Source organism: Hippopotamus amphibius, chromosome 16 (genome assembly GCF_030028045.1).
Source record: "Hippopotamus amphibius kiboko isolate mHipAmp2 chromosome 16, mHipAmp2.hap2, whole genome shotgun sequence".
Taxonomy (NCBI): domain Eukaryota; kingdom Metazoa; phylum Chordata; class Mammalia; order Artiodactyla; family Hippopotamidae; genus Hippopotamus; species Hippopotamus amphibius.
The window spans coordinates 44,899,175-44,919,612 of NC_080201.1; the positions used below are offsets into that span (position 1 = coordinate 44,899,175).

Consider the following 20,438-nt stretch of genomic DNA (forward strand, 5'->3'; position numbering starts at 1 on the left):
ATATTGTACTCTGGAATGGTATTGCTGGGTCTTGGGGTAGACATGTGTTTACCTTTGCCAGAGTGGTTGGTCATTTTATGATCCCATCAGTTGTGTATGAGAAAGTTTGAGTTGCTCCGTATCCTCACCAACACTTAGTATTCATGGGCGTGTAGGGGAAACCATTGTTGTTTTTATTTGCATTTCCCTGAGAATTCATGGCATTGAATGGCTTTTCATATGGTTGTAGGACATTTGACCATCATTTTTTGTGAAGTGCCTGTTCAGGTCTTTCGCCCATTTTTAAAATGGGGTGTTTGTTGGTTTATAGGAATAATTTGTTTATTCTGGATATAACTGCTTTGTCACAGATACGCAGATATGCACTGAGAATCTTCTCCCAGTCTGTGGCTTGCCTTTTCACTCTAAAGAGTCTTTCAATGAACAGATATTTTTAATTTTGATGAATTGTTTTATGGTTACTGTTTTTTTGTGTGTTGTAATATAAGAAATATTTGCCTATCTCTACATCATGAAGACATTCTTCTATATTTTCTTCTAGAAGCTTTATAGATTTAGCTTTCACATTTAGGCATATAATCTATATTGAATTCATTTTTGTGTATAGTTTGATATGGGGCAAGGTTTACTTTTTTCTGCATGGGTAATCTCTTGCTCTAGCATTCTTTTTTTTAAACATCGTTGTGTTCTCACTGAGGTGGTGCCTTTGACATAAACCAGATGATAGTAAATGTGGTCCATTTGTGGATTCTTTCTGTTACATTTGTCTGTTTGTCTGTTATGACACCAGTACTACACTTTCTTAAGTATTGTAGCTTATACTGGGTCTTGGAAAATGGTATTTAAGTCCTCCAACTTCACTCTTCTTCTAGATTGTTTTGGCATTTTAAGTCTAATGCATCTCCATATTCATTTTAGAAAGGGTTGTCAGTTTCTTCAAAAACATTGCTGACATTTTGATGACTACACTGATTATATGAATCAGTTTGGAGAGCATGGGTATATCGTAACAGTCAAGGGGATCCCAGACTCAGGGATCCAGACATGATGTCAGTACTTGGTCAGTGGACCTATGGGACTGGGGAGTAGACGTCTGATAGATATCTACTGGATTGAATTTAATTTTAAGATAACTGTTGAAATTTACTTTTTTGAATTATGGTACATTATACAGGTTGTTAGCAGAAATTTCCAGTATGCCTTTAAATAAAATATTGAATTTTAAAACTGAAGCTTTAACTATTTCTTAGTTTGGGTTACAGAATGGCTCCTGGTTTAGAGGTTTGTTGGCCTCTGTTGTGGGTTACAGTGATGTGTTTCTGATTCAGAGTCTTTATTTGGGAAGTACGTTTTATTCATTTACGTATTGCATTTAAGACCATCTGGAGAAATAATGCAGTAACTGTCTTTTAGGTTTACTCCATGCCAGTTAAATTTTAGGATCCCTTTCCACTGTTAGTGTCATCTGAAGGACTTAATGTGGTTACTTAACTTTACAACATTTGGAATACAAATTCTCTGGTTTCAATTACAGATTAATTTTCCTGACGAATACTTCAAAATTCATGTTGAAAATTGTTATTGTTTTTTCCTGGTTTTAAAATCCTGTTACTTTTTTTCAGAGACAAAAGGATCTGTCCTGATCGACACCATGTTAATCCAGAAGTAGACATGCCAAGGAAGTTATCCAACCAAACTCTGCCAGTGTTTGGATACATAAAAGTAAGTTCTATTAAAGAACTTGTCCAATGATTAATGGTCATTTTAATGAGCAACTTTCATTCTTTAAGTGGTAGAATTTAATAGAATGTAATTATGACAGTATTAATGTACCACCATTAATCTGACAGTAGGCACAGGTTCTTATATGGTGCTTTATTTCAAGGTGCCAGTTTCTTTAGAAAACCAAGATCAAATTGGAAGGGTAAACCACTTAAACAATTTAGAGATTTTTTAAGTTATATTTTTAGAAAGAAAGTTGTTTCCCTTTGGGGACTATTAAAAATAATGTTATGATTACACGAATCTTTTCAGAACATCCATGATTATTCTTTGGGGAATATTCCAAGATGCAGATAGAATTGCTGAGTTGAGTTGTCACTTTCCTATGACTCTTTTTTTTAAATTATTATTTCTTCCTTTGTGTTTGAGGTTGTGTGTTCTGCCTTCACCTCCCCTTTCCCTTGAGGTGTATCTATTGCGTTCATTCATGCTCATGCTCCTTCTTGTGTGGCTGTAGTGTACTTTTCTCCTGGGGCTCTTGTACAGATACCACAAACTGAGTGCCTTAAAAACAGCACAAATGTATTCTCTCACAGTCCTGGAAGCCAGAGTCTGAAATCAAGGTGTCGGCAGGACTGTGCTCCATCCGAAGACTGGAAAACAGTCCTTTCCCTGCCTCTTCCAGCTGCTGTTTGCCTCCAAGAGTTCTCTGGCCTTTCTCAGCTCGTAGCCACATCTCTGCAGTCTCTGCCTTAATCTTCACATCACCCTCTCCTCTTCTCTCCGTGCCTCTTAAAAAGCACAATTGTCAGTGGCTAAGGGGCCCACCCATACAATCCACAGTGAGCTCCTCTGCCAGAGATACTTAGTTACATCTGCAAACACTTTTTTTCCAAATAAGGTCACAGTCACAGATCCTGGGAGTTAGCACAGAGACAGTTTTCTTTTGGTGGCGGGGGGCAGGGGTGGAGTGCCATTCAACCCAATACAGTTTTCATTGCTGAAATGATTTTTTTCTTTCATTTCTGATTCTTTCCCAAGTTCTATCACCTCATTTCTACATTTTAAAATTCTGATTTATGTTGTTCTCCTATATTATATATCATTTTCTTAGTTAACAAGCTAAAACGCAGCTGGTTTTGAAATTGGAGGTTACAGTTTTGATCTGTTCTGTGGATACGTTTTTCTGGTGGCTTTCATTGTCTCTAGGAATTGTTATTCTGCTTCTTATTCTCTTTTTTATTATTGTAGCTTACTGTGGGATTTGACCTTGACACTTTGATGTTGCTCATTTTTAGGTAAAATTCCTTTTCCTTAAATTTAAGGAGAAGGGACTTCCCTGGTAGACCACTGGCTAAGAATCTGCCTGCCAGTGCAGGGGACACAGGTTCGAGCCCTGGTCTGGGAAGATCCCACATGCCACAGAGCAGCTAATCCTGTGTGCCACAACTACTGGGCCTGCACTGTAGAGCCCACGAGCCACAACTGCTGAGCCCATGCGCTGCAGCTACTGAAGTCCACGCACCTAGAGCCTGTGCTCCACAGCAAGAGAAGCTGCTGCACTGAGAAGCTCGCATACCACAGTAAAGAGTAGCCCCCGCCTGCCACAACTAGAGAAAGCCCACACACAGCAACAAAGACCCAGCGCAGCCAAAAACAATAAAATAAATAAATAAATAAAAATTTTTTTAAAATTTAAGGAGGAGCTGTGGGTCAGGATAACTTTTCTAATTTCACAGAGATTCCTTTTTTGTTGTTTCATGTCTTGTTAAAAAAACAAATGAAAACACAGTTTCTGCGATTTTTGAAATGCCCTGGCTCTGTGCCTCTCCACCAGGTGTATCTGGCCTTTCTCTTCCTTCATCTCTCTTGTCCCTGGGTGGATAGTTTGGAGATTTCACAGGGGTCCAGCCTTCACCCACTATCAGAGTGCATGAAAGTCTTCAAGGTTCAGCTGCCCTTGTCACCCAGGCCCACCATGTTTTCAGTGAAAACCTGGGGCCTCTTGTGGAAGCCTCCTGTTCTTAGCCCTTCAGATATGATCTTACCTTCCAGTGCTGCTTCCTGCATAGTGATACCCTGCAGGTCTTGTGATGTGGGTGGGGTTTTTGGTTTTTTTTTATGATTTTTTGTTTTTTGGCTGTGCCGGGTCTTAGTTGCAGCAGGCAGCCTCCTTAGGTGCAGCATGTAGGCTCCTTAGTTGTGGCACATGGACTCCTTAGTTGCAGCAGGCAGGCTCCTTAGTTGTGGCTCCAGGGCTTTTTAGTTGTGGCATGCAAACTCTTAGTTGTGGCATACATGCGGGATCTAGTTCCCTGACCAGGGATCAAACCCGGGCCCCCTGCATTGGGAGCATGGAGTCTTATCCACTGCGCCACCAGGGAAGTCCCTGATGTGGGTGGTTTTTACTCATCTGCTATTTTTGTTGCTGTTTTTTAAATTAATAGATTTTATTTTTTCGAGCAGTTTTAGTTTTACTGAAAAATTGAGGAGAAAATACAGAGTTCCCCTTGTACTCTCCCTCTAAGCCCCCCCGCCAGTTTCCCCTGTTATTAACATCTTTCATTATCATGGTACATGTGTGATAATTGATGAGCCAATGTTGATACATTATTATTAACTAAAGCCTGTAGTCTAAGGTTCACACCATGTAGTGGTCCTTCTGTGAACTTTGCCAAGTGTATGATGACCCATGTCCACCATTACAGTATCACACAGAATACTTTCACTGCCCCGAAAATCCCCCTCTGTGCTCCACCTGTCTGTCCCTTTACCTCTTCCCCAGAATTCCTAGCAATCACCGATCTTTTTACCATCTCTGTAATTATGCCTTTTTCAAAATGTCATATAGTTGCAATCATACAGTGAGTAGGCTTTTCGAACTGGCCTCTTTCATTGAGCAGTTTGCATTTAAGATTCCTCCATGCTTTTTTGTGGCTTCATAGGTTATTTTTATTGCTGAGTATACTGCAGTTTGTTTATCCATTCATCTATTGAAGGACATCTTGGTTGCTTGCAGTTTTTGGCAGTTATGAATAAAGCTGTGGTACATATTCGGGTGTGGGTTTTTGTGTAGACAGACGTTTTCAACTCATTTGGGTACAATACCAAGGAGTGTGATTGTTGTGTATGACTATATAGAGTAAAACTATGTTCTGCTTTGTAAGAAACTGCAAGACTCCTCTCTGAAGTGATTGTACCATTTTGCATTCTTACCAGCAATGAATGAATGAGAGTTCCTATTTGTCTGCATCCTTGCCAGGATTTGATGTTGTCTATGTTTTAGCTCTTAGCCATACAGTTAGGTGTGTAGTGGTATCTCATTGTTTTAATTTGCAGTTCCCTGATGACAGGTGATGTTGAGCATCTTCTCATATGCTTATTTATCACCTGTGTATCTTCTTTGGTCAAATATCTGGGAGATATCTGTTCAGGTTTTTTGGCCCTTTTTTTATTGAGTTGTTTGTTTTCTTATTGTTGAGTTTTAAGAGTTCTTTGTATATTTTGGATACCAGTCTTATCAGATACGTGTTTTGTAAAAATTTTCTCCCAGTCCTTGGCTTGTCTTTTCATTCTCTTTATACAGTCAGCTCTTGTTATGCATGGATTCAACTAACCACAAATCTAAAATATTTCACAAGCAAGACTTGAATTTGCAGTGGGCCAGCAACTATTTACATAGGATTTACATTGTATTAGGTATTATGAATAATCTAGAGATGACTTGAAGTATATCCTTAGGATGTCCTTAGGTTATATGCAAATTCTACACCATTTTATGAAAGGGACTTGAGCATCCGAGAATTTTGGTATTCACAGAGTCCTGGAACCAAACCTCGATGGATACTAAAAGATGACTATAGTGTCATTTGGAGAGCAGAAGTTTTTAATTTTAATGAAGTCCAACTTTCCAGTTTTTTCTATCATAGATTGTGCTTTTGTTGTTATATGTAAAGAGTCATTGCCAAACCCAGGGTCACCTGGATTTTTTCCTATGTTATCATCCTCATCTGCTTTTATTTTGGGGTCCATGGGGATATTTTGTTAATTAAATTTTGTTGCAATATGTCCCTGGTTTTGGCTTTGCTGTCTCACTGCTCTGTCTGTCTTTATTGTAGGGAATTCAGAGAGAGTCAAAAAATATGACACCTCACTACTACCACCTTTCCAGAACCCCCCCCCACAATGAAAACTGTCCTTCTAATTTAATTTAATTTTTATTTTTTACTTTTATTGAAGTATAGTTGATTTACAATGTTGTATTAGTTTCTTTTGTACAGCAAAGACTGATTCAGATGTGTGTGTGTGTGTCTGTGTGTATTCTTTTTCATATTCTCTCCCATGATGGTTTATTATAGGATATTGACTATGGTTCCTTGTGCTATACTTTAGGACCTTGTTGTTGTTTATCTGTTTTGTATGTAGTAGCTTGTATCTGCTGATCCCAAACTCCTAATTTATCCCTGCCCACCTCCTTTCCCCTTTGGCAACCATAAGTATGTTTTCTATGTATGTCAGTAGGTTTCTGTTATGTAATAAGGTCATTTGTATCATATTTTAGATTCCCCATATAAGTGATATCATATGGTATTTGTCTTTCTTTGTCAGACTTACCTAATATGATAATCGCTAGGTCCATCCATATTGCTGCAAATGGCATTATTTCATTCCTTTTTATGGCTGAGTAATATTCCATTGTGTGTATATATCACATCTTCTTTATCCATTCGTCTGTTGATGGACATTTAGGTTGCTTCCATATCTTGGCTGTTGTAAATAGTGCTGCTATGAACATTGGGATGCATGTATTTTTCTGAATTAAAGTTTTCTTGGGATATATGCCCAGGAGTGGGATTGCTGGATCATATGCTAGCTCTATTTTTAGTTTGTTTAGGAACCTCCATACTGTTTTCCATAGTGGCTGCACCAGTTTACATTCCCACCAACAGTGTAGGAGGGTTGCCTTTTCTCCACACCCTCTCCAGCATTTATTGTTTGTAGACTTTTCAGTGATGGTCATTCTGACTGGTATGAGGTGGTACCTCATTGTAGTTTTGATTTGCATTTCTCTAATAGTTGGTCATGTTGAGCATCTTTTCATTTGCCTTTTGGCCATCTGTATGTCTTCTTTGGAGAAATGGTCTCCTGCCCGTTTTTTGATGGGGTTACTTTTGTTGTTGTTGTTGTTACTGAGTTGTATGAGCTGTTTGTATATTTTGGAAATCAAGCCCTTGTCAGTTGCGTCATTTGCAAATATTTTCTCCTGTTCTATAGGTTGTCTTTTCATTTTGTTTATGGTTTCCTTTGCTGTGCAAAAGCTTACAGTTTTGATTAGGTCCCATTTGTGTACTTTTGCTTTTATTTCTTTTGCCTTCAGAGACTGACCTAAGAAAATAGTGGTAAAATTTATGTCAGAGAATGTTTTGCCTGTGTTCGCTTGTAGGAGTTTTATGGTGTCATGTCTTATATTTAAGTCTTTAAGCCATTTTGAGTTTTTTTATTTGTTTATGTTGTGAGGGTGTGTTCTAACTTCATTTATTTACATGTGGCTGTTCAGTTTTCCCAGCACCACTTGCTGAAGAGATTATCTTTTCTCCACTGTATATTCTTGCCTCCTTTGTTGAAGATTAATTGACTGTAGGTGTGTGGGTTTATTTCTGGGCTCTGTATACTATTCCAATGATCCATATATCTTTTTTGGTGCCAATATCACACTGTTCTGATTATTGTCTGAAGTCTGGGAGAGTTATGCCTCCAGTTTTGTTCTTTTTCCTCAGGATTGCTTTGGAAATTCTGGGCCTTTTATGGTTCCATGTAAATTTTAGGATTATTCTAGTTCTGTGAAAAATGTCATGGATAATTTGATAGGAATCACATTAAATCTCTAAATTGCTTTGGGTAGTATGGTCATTTTTACAATATTAATTCTTCCAATCCAAGAGCATAGGGTATCTTTCTATTTCGTTGAATCATCTTCAGTTTCCTTTATCAGTTTTTTATAGTTCTCAACATATAAGTCTTTCACATCCTTGGTCAGGTTGATTCCTAAGTGTTTTATTTTTAAAAGGGATTATTTTGTTTTGTTTTGTTTTACTTTCCCTTTCTGGTAGTTCATTGTTAGTGTAAAGACACGCAACAAATTTCTGTATGTTAATCTTGTATCCTGCTACCTTGCTGAGTTCATTTATCAGTTCTAGTAGTTTTTGTGTGCAGTCTTCAGGGTTTTCTATATATAGTATCCTGTCATCTGCATGACCTCTTCTCTTCCAATTTGGATACCTTTTATTTCTTTTCTTTCTTTTTTTTTTTTTTTTTTTGTCTGATTGCTGTGACTAGGAATTCCAATACTATGTTGAATAGAAGTGGTGAAAGTGGGCATACTTGTCATGTTCCAGATTTTAGCTGGAAGGCTTTCAGCTTTTACCATTGAATTATGTTCGCTATGAATTTGCCATAAATAACTTTTATTATGTTGAGATATGTTCTCTCTATACCCACTTTGGTAAGAGTCTTTATCATGAATGGATGTTGAATTTTATCAAATGCTTTTTCTGCATCTATTGAAATGATCATATGGTTTTTGTCTTTTCTTTTGTTGATGTAGTATATCACATTTATTGATTTGCATATGTTGAGCCATCCTTGTGACCCTGGGATGAATCCAGCCTGATCATGGTATATGATCTTTTTTATGTGTTGTTGGATTCAGTTTGCTAATATTTGGTTGAGAACTTTTGCAACTATATTCATCAGATACTGGTCTATAATTTTCTTCTGTGTTATTATCTTTGCTTTTGGTATGAGGGTGATGGTGGCTTCATAGCGTGACTTTGGGAGTGTTCCCTCCTCTTCAGTCTTTTGGAAGAGCTTGAGAAGGACCGGTATTGGTTGTTCCTTGTATGTTTGGTAGCATTCCTCAGGGAAGCCTTCTGGTCCTGGACTTTTGTTTGCAGGAAGTTTTTAAATTGCACACGCCCATCCCCTGGGAACCAGGCAGGCTGCTTTCTCCCACTACAGTTTTGTCTTTTACTAGAATTTCATATTAATGGAATTGTATAGTATATGGTCTTTTGAATATGATTTCTATTATTCAGTATAATGCTTTTGATATTTGCCGGTGTTGGAGTCCGTTATATGTTTGTCACAAATTGATGGACATTTGGGTTGTTGACAGTTTCTGGCTGCTTTCACCATTTGTGTTACATAACTTTGACAATACATTTTCGTTTCTCTTGAGTAAGACCTAGGAGTGGAATTGCCAAGTCACATGTTAAGTGTATTTTAGGAGAGACTGCCAAACAGTTTTCTAAAGTGGTGGTACCATTTCACATTCTCACCAGCACTGCATGTGAGAATTCCAGTTCGTCCACATTCTTATCAGTACTTGGTATTCTCAATCTGTAATTGTTGCCACTCTGTTGCATTTGCACTGGTATCTTATTTGTGTTTCCCTGGTGATAAAGAATCTTGGACATCTTTTCACTGCCTATTGGCCATCTGTATCTCTTTTTTTGTTAATTTTCTGTTTAGAATTTTTGTCTATTTTTTAATTTGGGTTTTCTTCTTGTTGAGTTTTAATAGTTCTTTATATATTCTAGATATCCTTTGTCAGATATATTGTAAATATTTTCTCCCAGTTGAAAAGCAAAAGTTTTTAATTTTGATGAAGCCTAGTTTTTCACTTTTTTATTTTGTATTTTGTGCTTTTCATGTCATAAGATGTCTTTGCCTACCGTATGGTTGCAGAGATTTTTCTCGGTGTTTTTTGTTATTCTAGAATCTGTATAGTTTTACATTTAGCTCTGTGATTCATCTCAAATTAATTTTTGTGTGTGGCAGGTTTTTTAAAGGGGGCAAGGTTTTTTTCTTCTGTATAATTGGTTGTTCCAGCGTCATTTACTGTAAAGACCTTCTTTCCCCCATAAATTACATTGGCACCTTTATCAAAAATTAGGAGACCATATATGTGATTTCTGAATTCTTTATTTTGCTCCTTGGTTTCTTTGTCTGTCCTTACACGGTATCACACGGGCTTGATTACTATAGCTTTATGATCTTGGAAACTGGTGGGTAAGTCTTCAAACTTTGCCCATCTTTTTCAATATCCTTTTGACTATTACTTTGCATATCTGTATAAATTCTTAGAATCATTTTACCAATTTCTATTACACTTAGAATCATGATGGAACTTTGATTGGCATTGCACTGAGTCTGATACCAAACCAACCTTGGGTCCACTCTCCTGTGTGCAGTAAAGGCAATCTACTGACACCAGGTTGTGGTGAAGGAAAGTGCAGTGTTTATTATAAGGCGGCAATACAAGGAGAACAAGTGGCTGGTGCTTAAAAACCCCAAACTCCCCAGTGGGTTTCGGGAAAGCATTTTTAAAGGCCAGGTTGGGGGAGAGGGGGGGTTGGTGACAGGGTATGTAATCAGCTCCTGCACAGTTCTCTGATTGGTTGTTGGTGAGGTAATAGAGTGGTGTCACAGGATTAATGTTATCAGTCCTTAGGCCCCCGTAGGCCTGGGGACTGTGTGCTCATGGTCATCAAGTAGTTAACATCTTCTTTTTGGTAAGGGGTTTTCACATCTGTAAAACAACTCAGGAAGTGTGCACAGATACTATTATCTGGGTACTTCAAAGAGAAGTAAAGCAGAGGATATGGGGGAAGGGTCTCCCACGGGAAGTGTCCTGCTTGGTTACAAGTCTATAGATTGGGCTTCCTAGGTGGTGCAGTGGTTAAGAATCTGCCTGCCAATGCAGGGGGCAAGGGTTTGATCCCTGCTCCAGGAATATCTCACATGCCGCAGAGCAACTAAGCCCATGAGCCACAGCTGTTGAGCCTGTGTGCTGCAACTACTAAAGCCCACGCACCAAGAGCAGAGCCCATGCTCCGCGACAAGGGAAGCCATGGCAGTGAGGAGCCCGCACATCGCAACGAAGAGTAGCCCCAGCTTGCCGCAACTAGAGAAAGCCCATGTGCAACAATGAAGACCCAACACAGCCAGTAAATAAATAAATAGTAAATAAATAATAAATAAATTTTAAAAAACCAAGTCTATAGATTAATATGAGAAGAATTGACATTTTAGCAATAGTGAGGCTTCTTAGTCCATTAACGTGGTACATCACTCCATTTGGCTAGGTCTTTAATTTTCTAAGCAACGTGTTATAATTTTCAGTGGATGAGTCTTTTACTTGCTGTGTTAAACTTATCCCTAATATTTTATGTTTTTGGATGTCATTGTTAATATTATTTTTCCTTAAACTTCATTTTCTAATTGTCTTAGAAACACGATTGATTTCTGTATCCTTACCTTGTGTCCTGCAGCCACAACAAACTGAATTAGTTATGTGCAGGACTGCTGGGGAGAGGGGAATCAAAACAGGTGGGGAGGTGTGTGGCTGGAAGGGGCCCTCCCATGTGCCCAGGACTGACAGATTTCCCACTACACGGGATGTTCGGTGCTGAAAGCAGGACGAGTTGGCCACCTGTCTGGAGGCCTCATGCTCTCCCCCTCCTGTCAGGAGGGTCCAGTCCACAAGCTGCTTTTTGCCCCTCCATTCTGCCAGCTTAGTGTATCGTAGATGCGCTGGAGCCACACACTGACGCCTGCTCGGGCCTGAACTTTGTCCACCAGTGTGCGCTTAACACAGAGCCTTCTAACTTAGGAGATGTGGGGGGATGAAACTCTCTGCTTATTCCTGTCCTCCTGAAACAGTTACCCTTGACATCTTAGTGTATTTTCTCTGTCATTTTTCTGTGTGCATCTTTCAAAAAATATATTTATTGTTGGAGCATATGTTATATGCTGCCAATCTCTCATAACATGGTAGTGAGAGTTTTTCCCATCTCCTGCACCTCCTGTCCACTGACTGCTGTCACTCAGTGGGCTTCTGTCCAGGATTCCAGGTTGTCAGGGCCCCTAAACTGCAGGGGAGAAGACTCCCTGGGAGAGGCCATCTGCCAGGCTGGAAAGAATACTGAACTCCCACCTGAGATGAGGGTGGGCTCGAGGGAGCACAGGGGTTCACTGAGGCCCATTCTCCATGGGGCTGAGGATGGCTGGCTTGGGAACCATGACAGACGTGCTGCCTGTCCTCTTGCTGCTCACCTTCCAGTGGGGATGGTCAGCAGGGAGTAAGATGGTGACAGTGCTGCAGAGAGGATGAGATGCTGTGAAGTACTGGGGTGTGTGCTGGGGGACAAGGGGCCCTTTGGAAATTTTAGGCAGGGAGGGGCCCTCTGAGGAGGGGGTCAGCTGCCCTGGGGGCCAGATGATAAGAAGGATCCAGCCATGAGACTGGATCTAGGGAGGAATATTCCAGGCAGAGGAACCAGCAAGTGCAGAGGCCCTGAGGTAGGAGTTATGTGGAATGTTTGTGGGGTAGGACAAGGCTTATGGCGAGTGTGAGGGGGACAGGCGGTGGAGTTGGAGGGGGCCGCAGAGGAGAGCCCCGGACTGTCAGCCCTGTGAAATCCAGCTCCTTTTGGTCGCAAGGGGTGACCTCATCCCTGCCTGCCTCACCTCCCAGGTGGCACTGCCCTCTCGGCCACCCCACCAAGTAAGTGCTCACTCCTGTTCTTTAGCCAGGGCTCCCTGCCCTAATGCACACTGTTTGCCCCCCATCTGGAATGCCTTCTCCATATTCTTGCACACCTGTGCACACCGACACCCCCCACACATACCAGTAACCATGCATACGCTTGCCTGTGAAAAGTTGTCTTCTCGACCATACACCAGCTGTGGCACATCTGTCCACCCATGTTGCTGAGGGTCCCTGCAGGACATGCTTCCTTTCTGTGTCCCTTGTGCTTCATACACAACAGGCTGTTAGTGAAATACTTCTTGTACGTGAACAAAGATCAGAAAGGGCTCAAGAGACAAGGAGGTTATTTTTTTAAAGGATTTTTATAAAGTACAGTTAAAAATTAAACAAAGGAACACTTATAACTAGTAATGAAGTTTTAAAATAATATTTACCCAAAACATCTTCCATTATATTTAAAGTAAAACTATAATTATTTGTGAGTATGCTAAGATATTTATTTTGTTTTGTTTGTTGGTCAGCTTTCTAGTTTGATTTTAAATCCCTGTTGTGTGCTTTGGGCTTTGAGGTCAGGTGCTGACTTCTGCAGATACGTCTTTGCTTTAGAGTGAGTTTATTTTCTGTATATGTTTATTGTTTATGTTTCAGATTATACCCTTTTATATTTTGAATGCAACAAATTACTTTGGTCGTATAGTTGATAAACATATGGATCTTTATGCACCTCTTAATGCTGAAATGAAAGAGTATTTTGACGATTCCAGTAATAAAACAGCTGTTGAAAGGGTGGAGAAATTTGGATTATATGGATTAGCAGAAAAAACAGCTTTTCACAGGTAAAATGTCTCTTTATTTCATCTCTAAAAGTTGTGAAGCATAAGGTCACTTGAAGTGGTACTGAATCCCTGTTTTCATCTCTGTCCATCTGACCGGTGTGCACGTCCTGAGCCTGGCTGCCTCCCAGGAAGGTGGTGGTGGGGTCATGTCCCCCTGAGCCCAGCTCACCTGTACTCCCGAGGCTCGTTTGCCCCTGGACTGCTGAGCACAGAGTGTGGATGACAGGGTGACATTAATGTATGGACAGTCTTTGAGCTGTCACTGTGCTGCATGCATGTACATCTGTAACTCACTTAATTCTTACAAAATTCCCATAAAATGGGCACATTTCCCGCTTTACAGATAAGCAGACAGAGCCCTGGAGAGGCTGTGTAAGTTCTCTGGGTCAGCTCAAGAATGGCATGGCCGGCGCTGCATCCTGCCTCGCTTGCTTGTTTGCACCAGCATCCCTCGGATGCCACACCCCTCCCCGCTGCGTGATGGCCCAGATGGAGAACCTTGGAACATTTAATTTGCTATGTTAATTTTTCTTGTGTTGTCAGATAAGGGAATTTCCTCTATTCACAGTGCTATGCTATGTTTTTATACGTAGGTATACTTGAATTAAATAAATCATGGCTAAGTGCTCTGTATGGAGTAAAGCCATGCAGTTTAGGGGACTTTTGTGTGGTTTGCTTTTAACGAGGAAGTCAAGGCGACGATTATTTCTCTTTGGGTCTCTATGTTAGACTGAGGCCACTGTTGTCCTGCAGGGTTCAGGCTTTGGAGGTGAGCCAGAAGGAGGACACGTGGGCCCTGGATAATGTCCTTGTGAAGTTCATAGATGAAGGCAGGACTGGACTCATCACAAGAGACCAGTTGCTGCACCTCCCAGAAAGTTTCCACACACTGCCCCCGCAAGCTGTGGAGTTTATTGTTTGTAGAGTGAAACCCGTGGACGATGAAATTGAATGGAATCCGAAGGTGAGTTATGTTTGCGTTTTACATTTTGTTTATTCTGGATTAAACATATACTTTCAGAATACGTTTAACCCAGAATATACACAGAATTGAGGTGTATTTGAATTTGGAGTATTGGGTTTGGGTAAACTGCTTCATGTTTCTGGACAGGAATGCACTTCCTGTGCTGTGCGTAGACCTAGCTCCGAACCCTCAGAGAGGCGCTGGGCGTATTGGCCATCGTTATCATTAGTGCGCACAGACTTAGACTTGGTGTAAAATATGCACTGTGCTAAAAATAAACTGGAGAAGGAATAGTGTACACACCTACAAAAGTGGTTACCTCTGTCACAGGGGCGCATAGGTGATGGACACTCTCTGGGGGGACCAGATAATTCCACTGGGGTTGGGAAGATGGGCAAGGAAAGAGAGAGTCCAGAAAAACCTTCCACAGGAAGGGTCCTTCAGAATGGGTAACTAGGATGTCACCAAGTAGACCAGGTAAGGCACTGAAGGCAAAGAAGCCCACCTGTGACAAGACACGGAGCACATGCTGCCCCAGGTGGGGAGAGAGGCCCAGCCCTCTCCGTGGCAGAGACCAGGTAGACAGTCTTGCTCATCACCAGAGCAGTGGGTCCAGTTTGTAATGAGGCTCCTGATTCCTCAAAGGAAGATTACATTTCATACAGTCTGATTAATAAGTAAAAAGCTTGGGTTATAAATGGTGGAGTTGAATGAAGATAGATGCAAAGGTGATCCCGAGCACGGGTCCGTGCTGTGGTCTCCTAACACCGCAAGTTTCCAGTGTGGATGCGTGTCCCATCCCCTCTGCTGACTGTCAGCCTGTCTTTAGAGGATGGATGTTTCTTTGGAAGCTCAGTGAGTGTGAAGAGAGTTCCACTGTTGGTGGGGGGACCAGGGCCCCTCGACCCCAGCGTTCCTAGTGCTGAGCGGCCCCAGTGTGTGAGCTCCTCCTCTGGGACAGCAGGAGCACTCTGCGCTTGGGACGCACCTTCACATGGGTCCTCATCCGTCTCTGCTGCTGCTTCCCCTTGTTAGTGACGGGGCATTATGGCCTCCATAACCTGCCTCAAGGGGTGGTCATGAGGCTCACATGAAAGGCGTGGAAAAGCTTCTTGCAAAACTATAGAGCATGTACAGAATAAAGCATTTTCTTACTTCAGATAAATTACTTAAGTGGCTTTTTTTCAGGTTACTAGGTACATTCATCATAAAATTATTGGAAAGCTTCATGATGCAAAAGTAATGTTGGCTTTAGGAAATACGGTTTGGATTGATCCAATGGTAAGTATGCAGTTTTCTTGAAAAGAAACGTGTGTTTGAATGGGCCTCTAAAATTATTCTAAATTAGTCTAACCTGTTGCTTAAGTAACTATTTATCTCACATAAGTGGAGGCTTTTTGATAAGGGCTCTGTGTAAAGGAGAGCTTTTCTCACGTTATTTGGGTCACAAATGTGGTCATAGGTTTTTGGCTTAAGGGAATCTTTTACATTGTAACCCAGTGCTCACAGGTGTGTGTGTATAAATCACACACACTAACACATACAAGCAAGACAGAAACTTTTTGAAACTCGTTAGTATGCGTCATAGTCTCTACCATTTACAGTTCCTTTCCAAGTGTCGGTTGTGCACCGTTAATTCGGTTTCACAGTTCTCTGCCCACACAGGTGGGAAGCCCTGGGATAGTACCTGTCCTGCAGAAGCACAGCCGTGCGCTGGTCTAGTTATAAGTGATCTTAAAGTGGCCAGTAATGTGGAGGGTTCCAGTCCTCAGGCTTTCCAAGACAGGTTTTATTATGTTCACAGTTTCTACCTCATCCATTCACCAAATATTTATTGAGCACCTACTGTGTGCTAGGACCTGTACAGGGCACTGGAGTCCCATCCATGAATAGACTTCTACCCTGTGGAGCTGCCGTTGAGGTGGGTGAGGCTGAGTGTGAGGCCAGGACATGTGACTCAGGGTGTCCCCTCAGAGGCTGGCACCATCCCCACTCTGCTTGCACCCTGGGAACTCTACTTTTCAATTCAAAGTTTTGTTCCATTAGACTTAAATCTTAATTATTATGATTATTTATAAGATTTGAATGAATTCAGTTCATAAAAACTGTTTTGTTGAGTTATTTTTGTTAGAGCAAATAAACCTTAACACTGAAAAAGAGGAGTTTGGGTATAAGATTTAAGAGTAAGAGGAGAACCTGATTTTTAGAAGGAAAGGTAGAGCCTACCAGTGCAGGTAAATGAAGAGATCTGGGGGTGGGGGGTGGTCGTAGTTGATATCATAATACTGAATATTGTGGTGGTTCTTTATCAGAGAAAAAAATGGAAACTTTATTAAGCAAGGGTTTTTTAAACTGTAGCTCAGAGAATGAAGCAAAACAAGAAAACCCACCTAGCAAATATGCTTCTGCAGCTCTGGAGTGTAGCTGTGTTCGTGGCGCACTGGAGGGGAGACAGACCCCACAGCTGCCCTCCTCTCCACCGCACCAGTTCAGTCTGCTGCTGAGTGGAGAAAGGCTCTTTCGGATTCCCGTACTCCCTGGGGAGGTGCCCCAGCCGGCCCAGCCTGGTCCAACTCCGCCCCCCATGGAAGTCCTGGGGCCACTTCTCCCACCAACAGAAATCAGACAATTGTAGATTTTGATGTTTTACATAATTTTGTGTAAACTGAAATGGACGAGAATGTTTTGGTTGCAGAAGAAAACAAGTGGAGGAAACTGTGCAGGATGCAAGATTTAGGGCCTTGGCGTGGGCCTTTCCTGGGCATCTAAAGACCCTGAGCCTTCTTGTTAGGAGAGGTCAAAGTACAGGAGGGAAAATCAGAAAGATCTAAAAATTGTGTGTGTGGTTATGGCGTCACAAATGGGTCTTCTCTGGGGATAAGACCTCAGGACTTGATCTTGGCCCCAACCACACCTGATCATATTTCCCCAGTTGCAGGGCTGGGTTCTGGAAGATTTTGATGAGGAGGCCCTTGCATGTAGTGGCACATGCCCTGGTGCATCAGACAATGTACCTTGAGATCAGGAGGCCATGTGAGAGTATTTGTGATTCATCTAAAGTTCTAAGTGTAATTCCTGCAAACGTTATATTTTTTCTTTGTTTCAAGGTGCACGTTACAAAACTTTCAAACTTGAGAACTTCTGTCATTGATTATAATGTTCGAGCTGAAATTTTGTCAATGGGAATGGGCACCGATAACTCAGAACACGTAGAACAGCTGAAAAAGTTATGCAAAGGAGCTCAAATACCAACTTTTGAAGAAAGCCTAAGCCAGACCCTGTAAGTAGATTTTTGTCTCCTTTTGGAAGAGCTGTTTTGTGGAAATGTACCTCACAAGTGTTATGGACATTTTTTCTGAAAGTAGAGTTAGTTTAATGAGTTTCTGTGTTCCCATCACTCAGCTTTAAGAAGTACCAATATTTGGGGAGTCTTATTTCATCCAAACCCCAGCCCACCTTTTTGTTTTTGTTTGACTATTATAAAACAAATTCCACATATATTATTTCACCTGTATCTCTTACAGAATGAATTTTTGTTAGCTCTTTATTGACAGAACCCATACAAAGAGTACACACATCATAAGTGTGGCTTGGTGGATTTTCTGAGCACAGAAACCAGCCCCATATCAGAAACAGGGCATGACTCATAGCCGCCCCCTGCTCCCTCCCCAAGGTCAGCCGCTTTCCAGACACAAAACAGCATGGATGGGTCTTCCCTGGTCGTACTTTGAATGGAGTCATGCAACGTGCCTCTTTCGTATCTGGCTTCTTTAACTCAGCGTTATTTGTGAAATTCATCCATGTTGTGTATACAGCTGTGTACCGGAGGTTCTCATGGCTGCATTGTATTCCATTTTATGAATATAGTGTAATTTATTTACCCATTCTGTTGATGGGAGAAATTTCCAGTTCTGGGCCACTTCAAGTGGTACTTTAAACATTCTCCTCCATGTGCTTTGCTGCACTTCTGAATGTATTTCTGATGGAATAAAATTCTTGATAATTAGACTACTGCTCAACACTTTTCCAAATTGGTTGCAGCCGTTTTCACAACCACAGGCAGGATATGAGAGGCTGTGGAAGTCTCTGAGAAAGTCCACTGGCCACCGCCAGAGGTGAGGATGGGCCCAGCGTGTGCGTCCACCAAAGGACTCGCATCAAGCACTCCTTTCAGTCAGGAGAAGGAGCAGATGCCTGGTAGAAAACGGGGCAGAAGATTTGAGCAGACACTTCACAGTGTTCAATTCATTAATTGTCCTATGATTAATATATGAAAAGGTGTTCAGACTTATTACTCATCAGGGAAGTGAAAATTAAAGCCACAGTGTAGCAGTAACACTTCATAGCCACGAGAAATGAGAGAAAGGAAATACCAAGTGTAGGCGAAGATGTGGAGCAACAAAAGTCTTTTAAAAACTTGACTAAAGTGCTGTTACCACAGCTAGCACAATAAATGGTAATTTCTTAAATTGCATGTGTTTTTTAATTGTGTTAAAATATACATAACAGAATTTCTCATTTCTGTTTGTTTTTTCAAAATGTGGTAAAATACACATAAAATCTATCACCATAACTGTTTTTTAAGTATACAGTTCAGTGGCAGTAAGTACATGCATGTTGTTGTGTAACCATCACCACCATCCATCTCCAGAAGTTTTCATCATCCCAGCCAGAAACTCTGTACCCATTAAACCATGACGCCCGTTCTCCTATTCCCTCAGCCCCTGGGAACCTCCATTCTGCTTTCTGTTTCCGTTAATTTACCTATTCTGGGTACCTCATCTAAATGGTATCATACAACGTTTATCCTTCTGTGTCTGCCTTATTTCACCTGGCATAATGTTTTCAAGGTTCACCCATGTTGTAGCAGGTATCAGAATTTCTGTCCTTTTTAAGGCTAAAAAATACTTACATTGTATGGATATACGGCATTTTGTTTACCTGTTCACCTGGATTGGCTATTTGGCTGTTGTGAATAGTGCTACTATGAACATCGGTGTACAAATATCTGTGTAAGTTTCTGCTCTCAGGTCTTTTGGGGTTTCTGGATCATATGGCAGTTCTGTGTTTAAATTTTTGAACTGCCAAAATGTTTCCACAACAGTTGTGTGTTGCATTCCCACCAGCAGTGCACAAGATTCCCATTTTCTCCACATCCTCGCCTAGATTCAGCCCAAGGTGAAAGCTTAGGGTCCTCTCAGGACTTTCCTGAGTGTATGTCTTGCCTTGGCTGCACGTGGCTTTCTCAGCCCCCTTTTCAATGTTCTGATCTCCAGTGAGTCTCCCCCCAGCTTCTCCTGCAGGCCTTCGATGGTCTGTTGTGTGTCTCCTGCATCATCCCTTGCCCCAGGTGTCTGTGGGTCTGTAGTGGCCTTTTCTGAGCAGTGCCCATGGCTTTCCTGTCTGTGTTCTGAGTTTCATGAAACAGAGATGAGCATCTTGCATTCGTCCCTCAGGGGTCCCCAGACACCTTAGAATGGACAACACAGTAATTCACCAAGTCTGCTCTTCCCTCTCTGGTTTTGGGTGTGGGGATGAGGGAACAGGAAGTTGGTTCAGACAGCGTCTTTCAGTGTACCTATGGGGAAATGGGAACGTGGAGCTTCCTAATCCGCCATTTTGCTCTGTCTGTGTTTTGGATGCTGGAATATTTGTTCAACCTAACTTTGTTTCAGTTGACCTATGCTTTCAATTGAAGTTGCCATTAGGTAAAGTTGAAATTTTAAAATTCACTCATTTATTCAGCAAATATTTATTGTCTGCTGGGGATACAGTAGTGAACAAAACAGATGAAGGGTCAGCTCACATTTTAATGGAGAGAGACAGATGATAAACAGGTTACAGAAATATACAGTGCATCAGATGGTGGTATGTGAGATGGAGCAGATTAACGCAGAAGGGGGGATAGGGTGGTTTGGGTTCTAAGACGGTGAGCAAAGACATAGGAGGTGAGGCCTGACTGAGGCAAAGACTCGTGTGGGCAGAGGGGAGGCTTGGTTATTCCCTGGCTCCAGGAACAGAGAGGAAGGTGTGGTGACCGGAGCAGCAAACAAGGGGAGAATCTAGGTGTGAAGGTCAGATCTTGTTGGACCCTGTGGCCATCACAAGGGGTGGGCTTCTCGGAGGTGGAACGATGAGAGAGTTTTGAACAGAGGAATGGCTTAACAGGATGATGGCGGCTCAGACTAGGGTGGTTTTGTGGAGGTGGTGAGAAGCAGCGGGTTTCTGAATGTAACTGTAGTGGGCGTGTGGTCTCCGGGGGCCTGGTCAGCAGATCCTGGGGATGGAGAGCCAGGATGCTGGACAAGGCCCTGGAGGACTGAGCCCTGGGCCTCTAATGTTGGGGTGCAGTGGGGATGTGGGG

At 41.7% G+C, this 20,438-nt stretch overlaps 1 protein-coding gene across 1 annotated transcript in view; it reads left to right on the top strand.

The window, feature by feature from the left end:
- TDRD12 (tudor domain containing 12) overlaps positions 1-20,438 on the top strand; it is a 74,385-nt gene that overhangs the window by 46,783 nt on the left and 7,164 nt on the right. Inside the window, exons 24-28 of the mRNA XM_057712953.1 lie at positions 1,623-1,722; positions 12,923-13,110; positions 13,864-14,074; positions 15,263-15,355; positions 17,182-17,354. Of these exons, the coding sequence (XP_057568936.1) occupies positions 1,623-1,722; positions 12,923-13,110; positions 13,864-14,074; positions 15,263-15,355; positions 17,182-17,354 (765 nt within the window). The remainder of the gene's footprint in view (positions 1-1,622; positions 1,723-12,922; positions 13,111-13,863; positions 14,075-15,262; positions 15,356-17,181; positions 17,355-20,438) is intronic.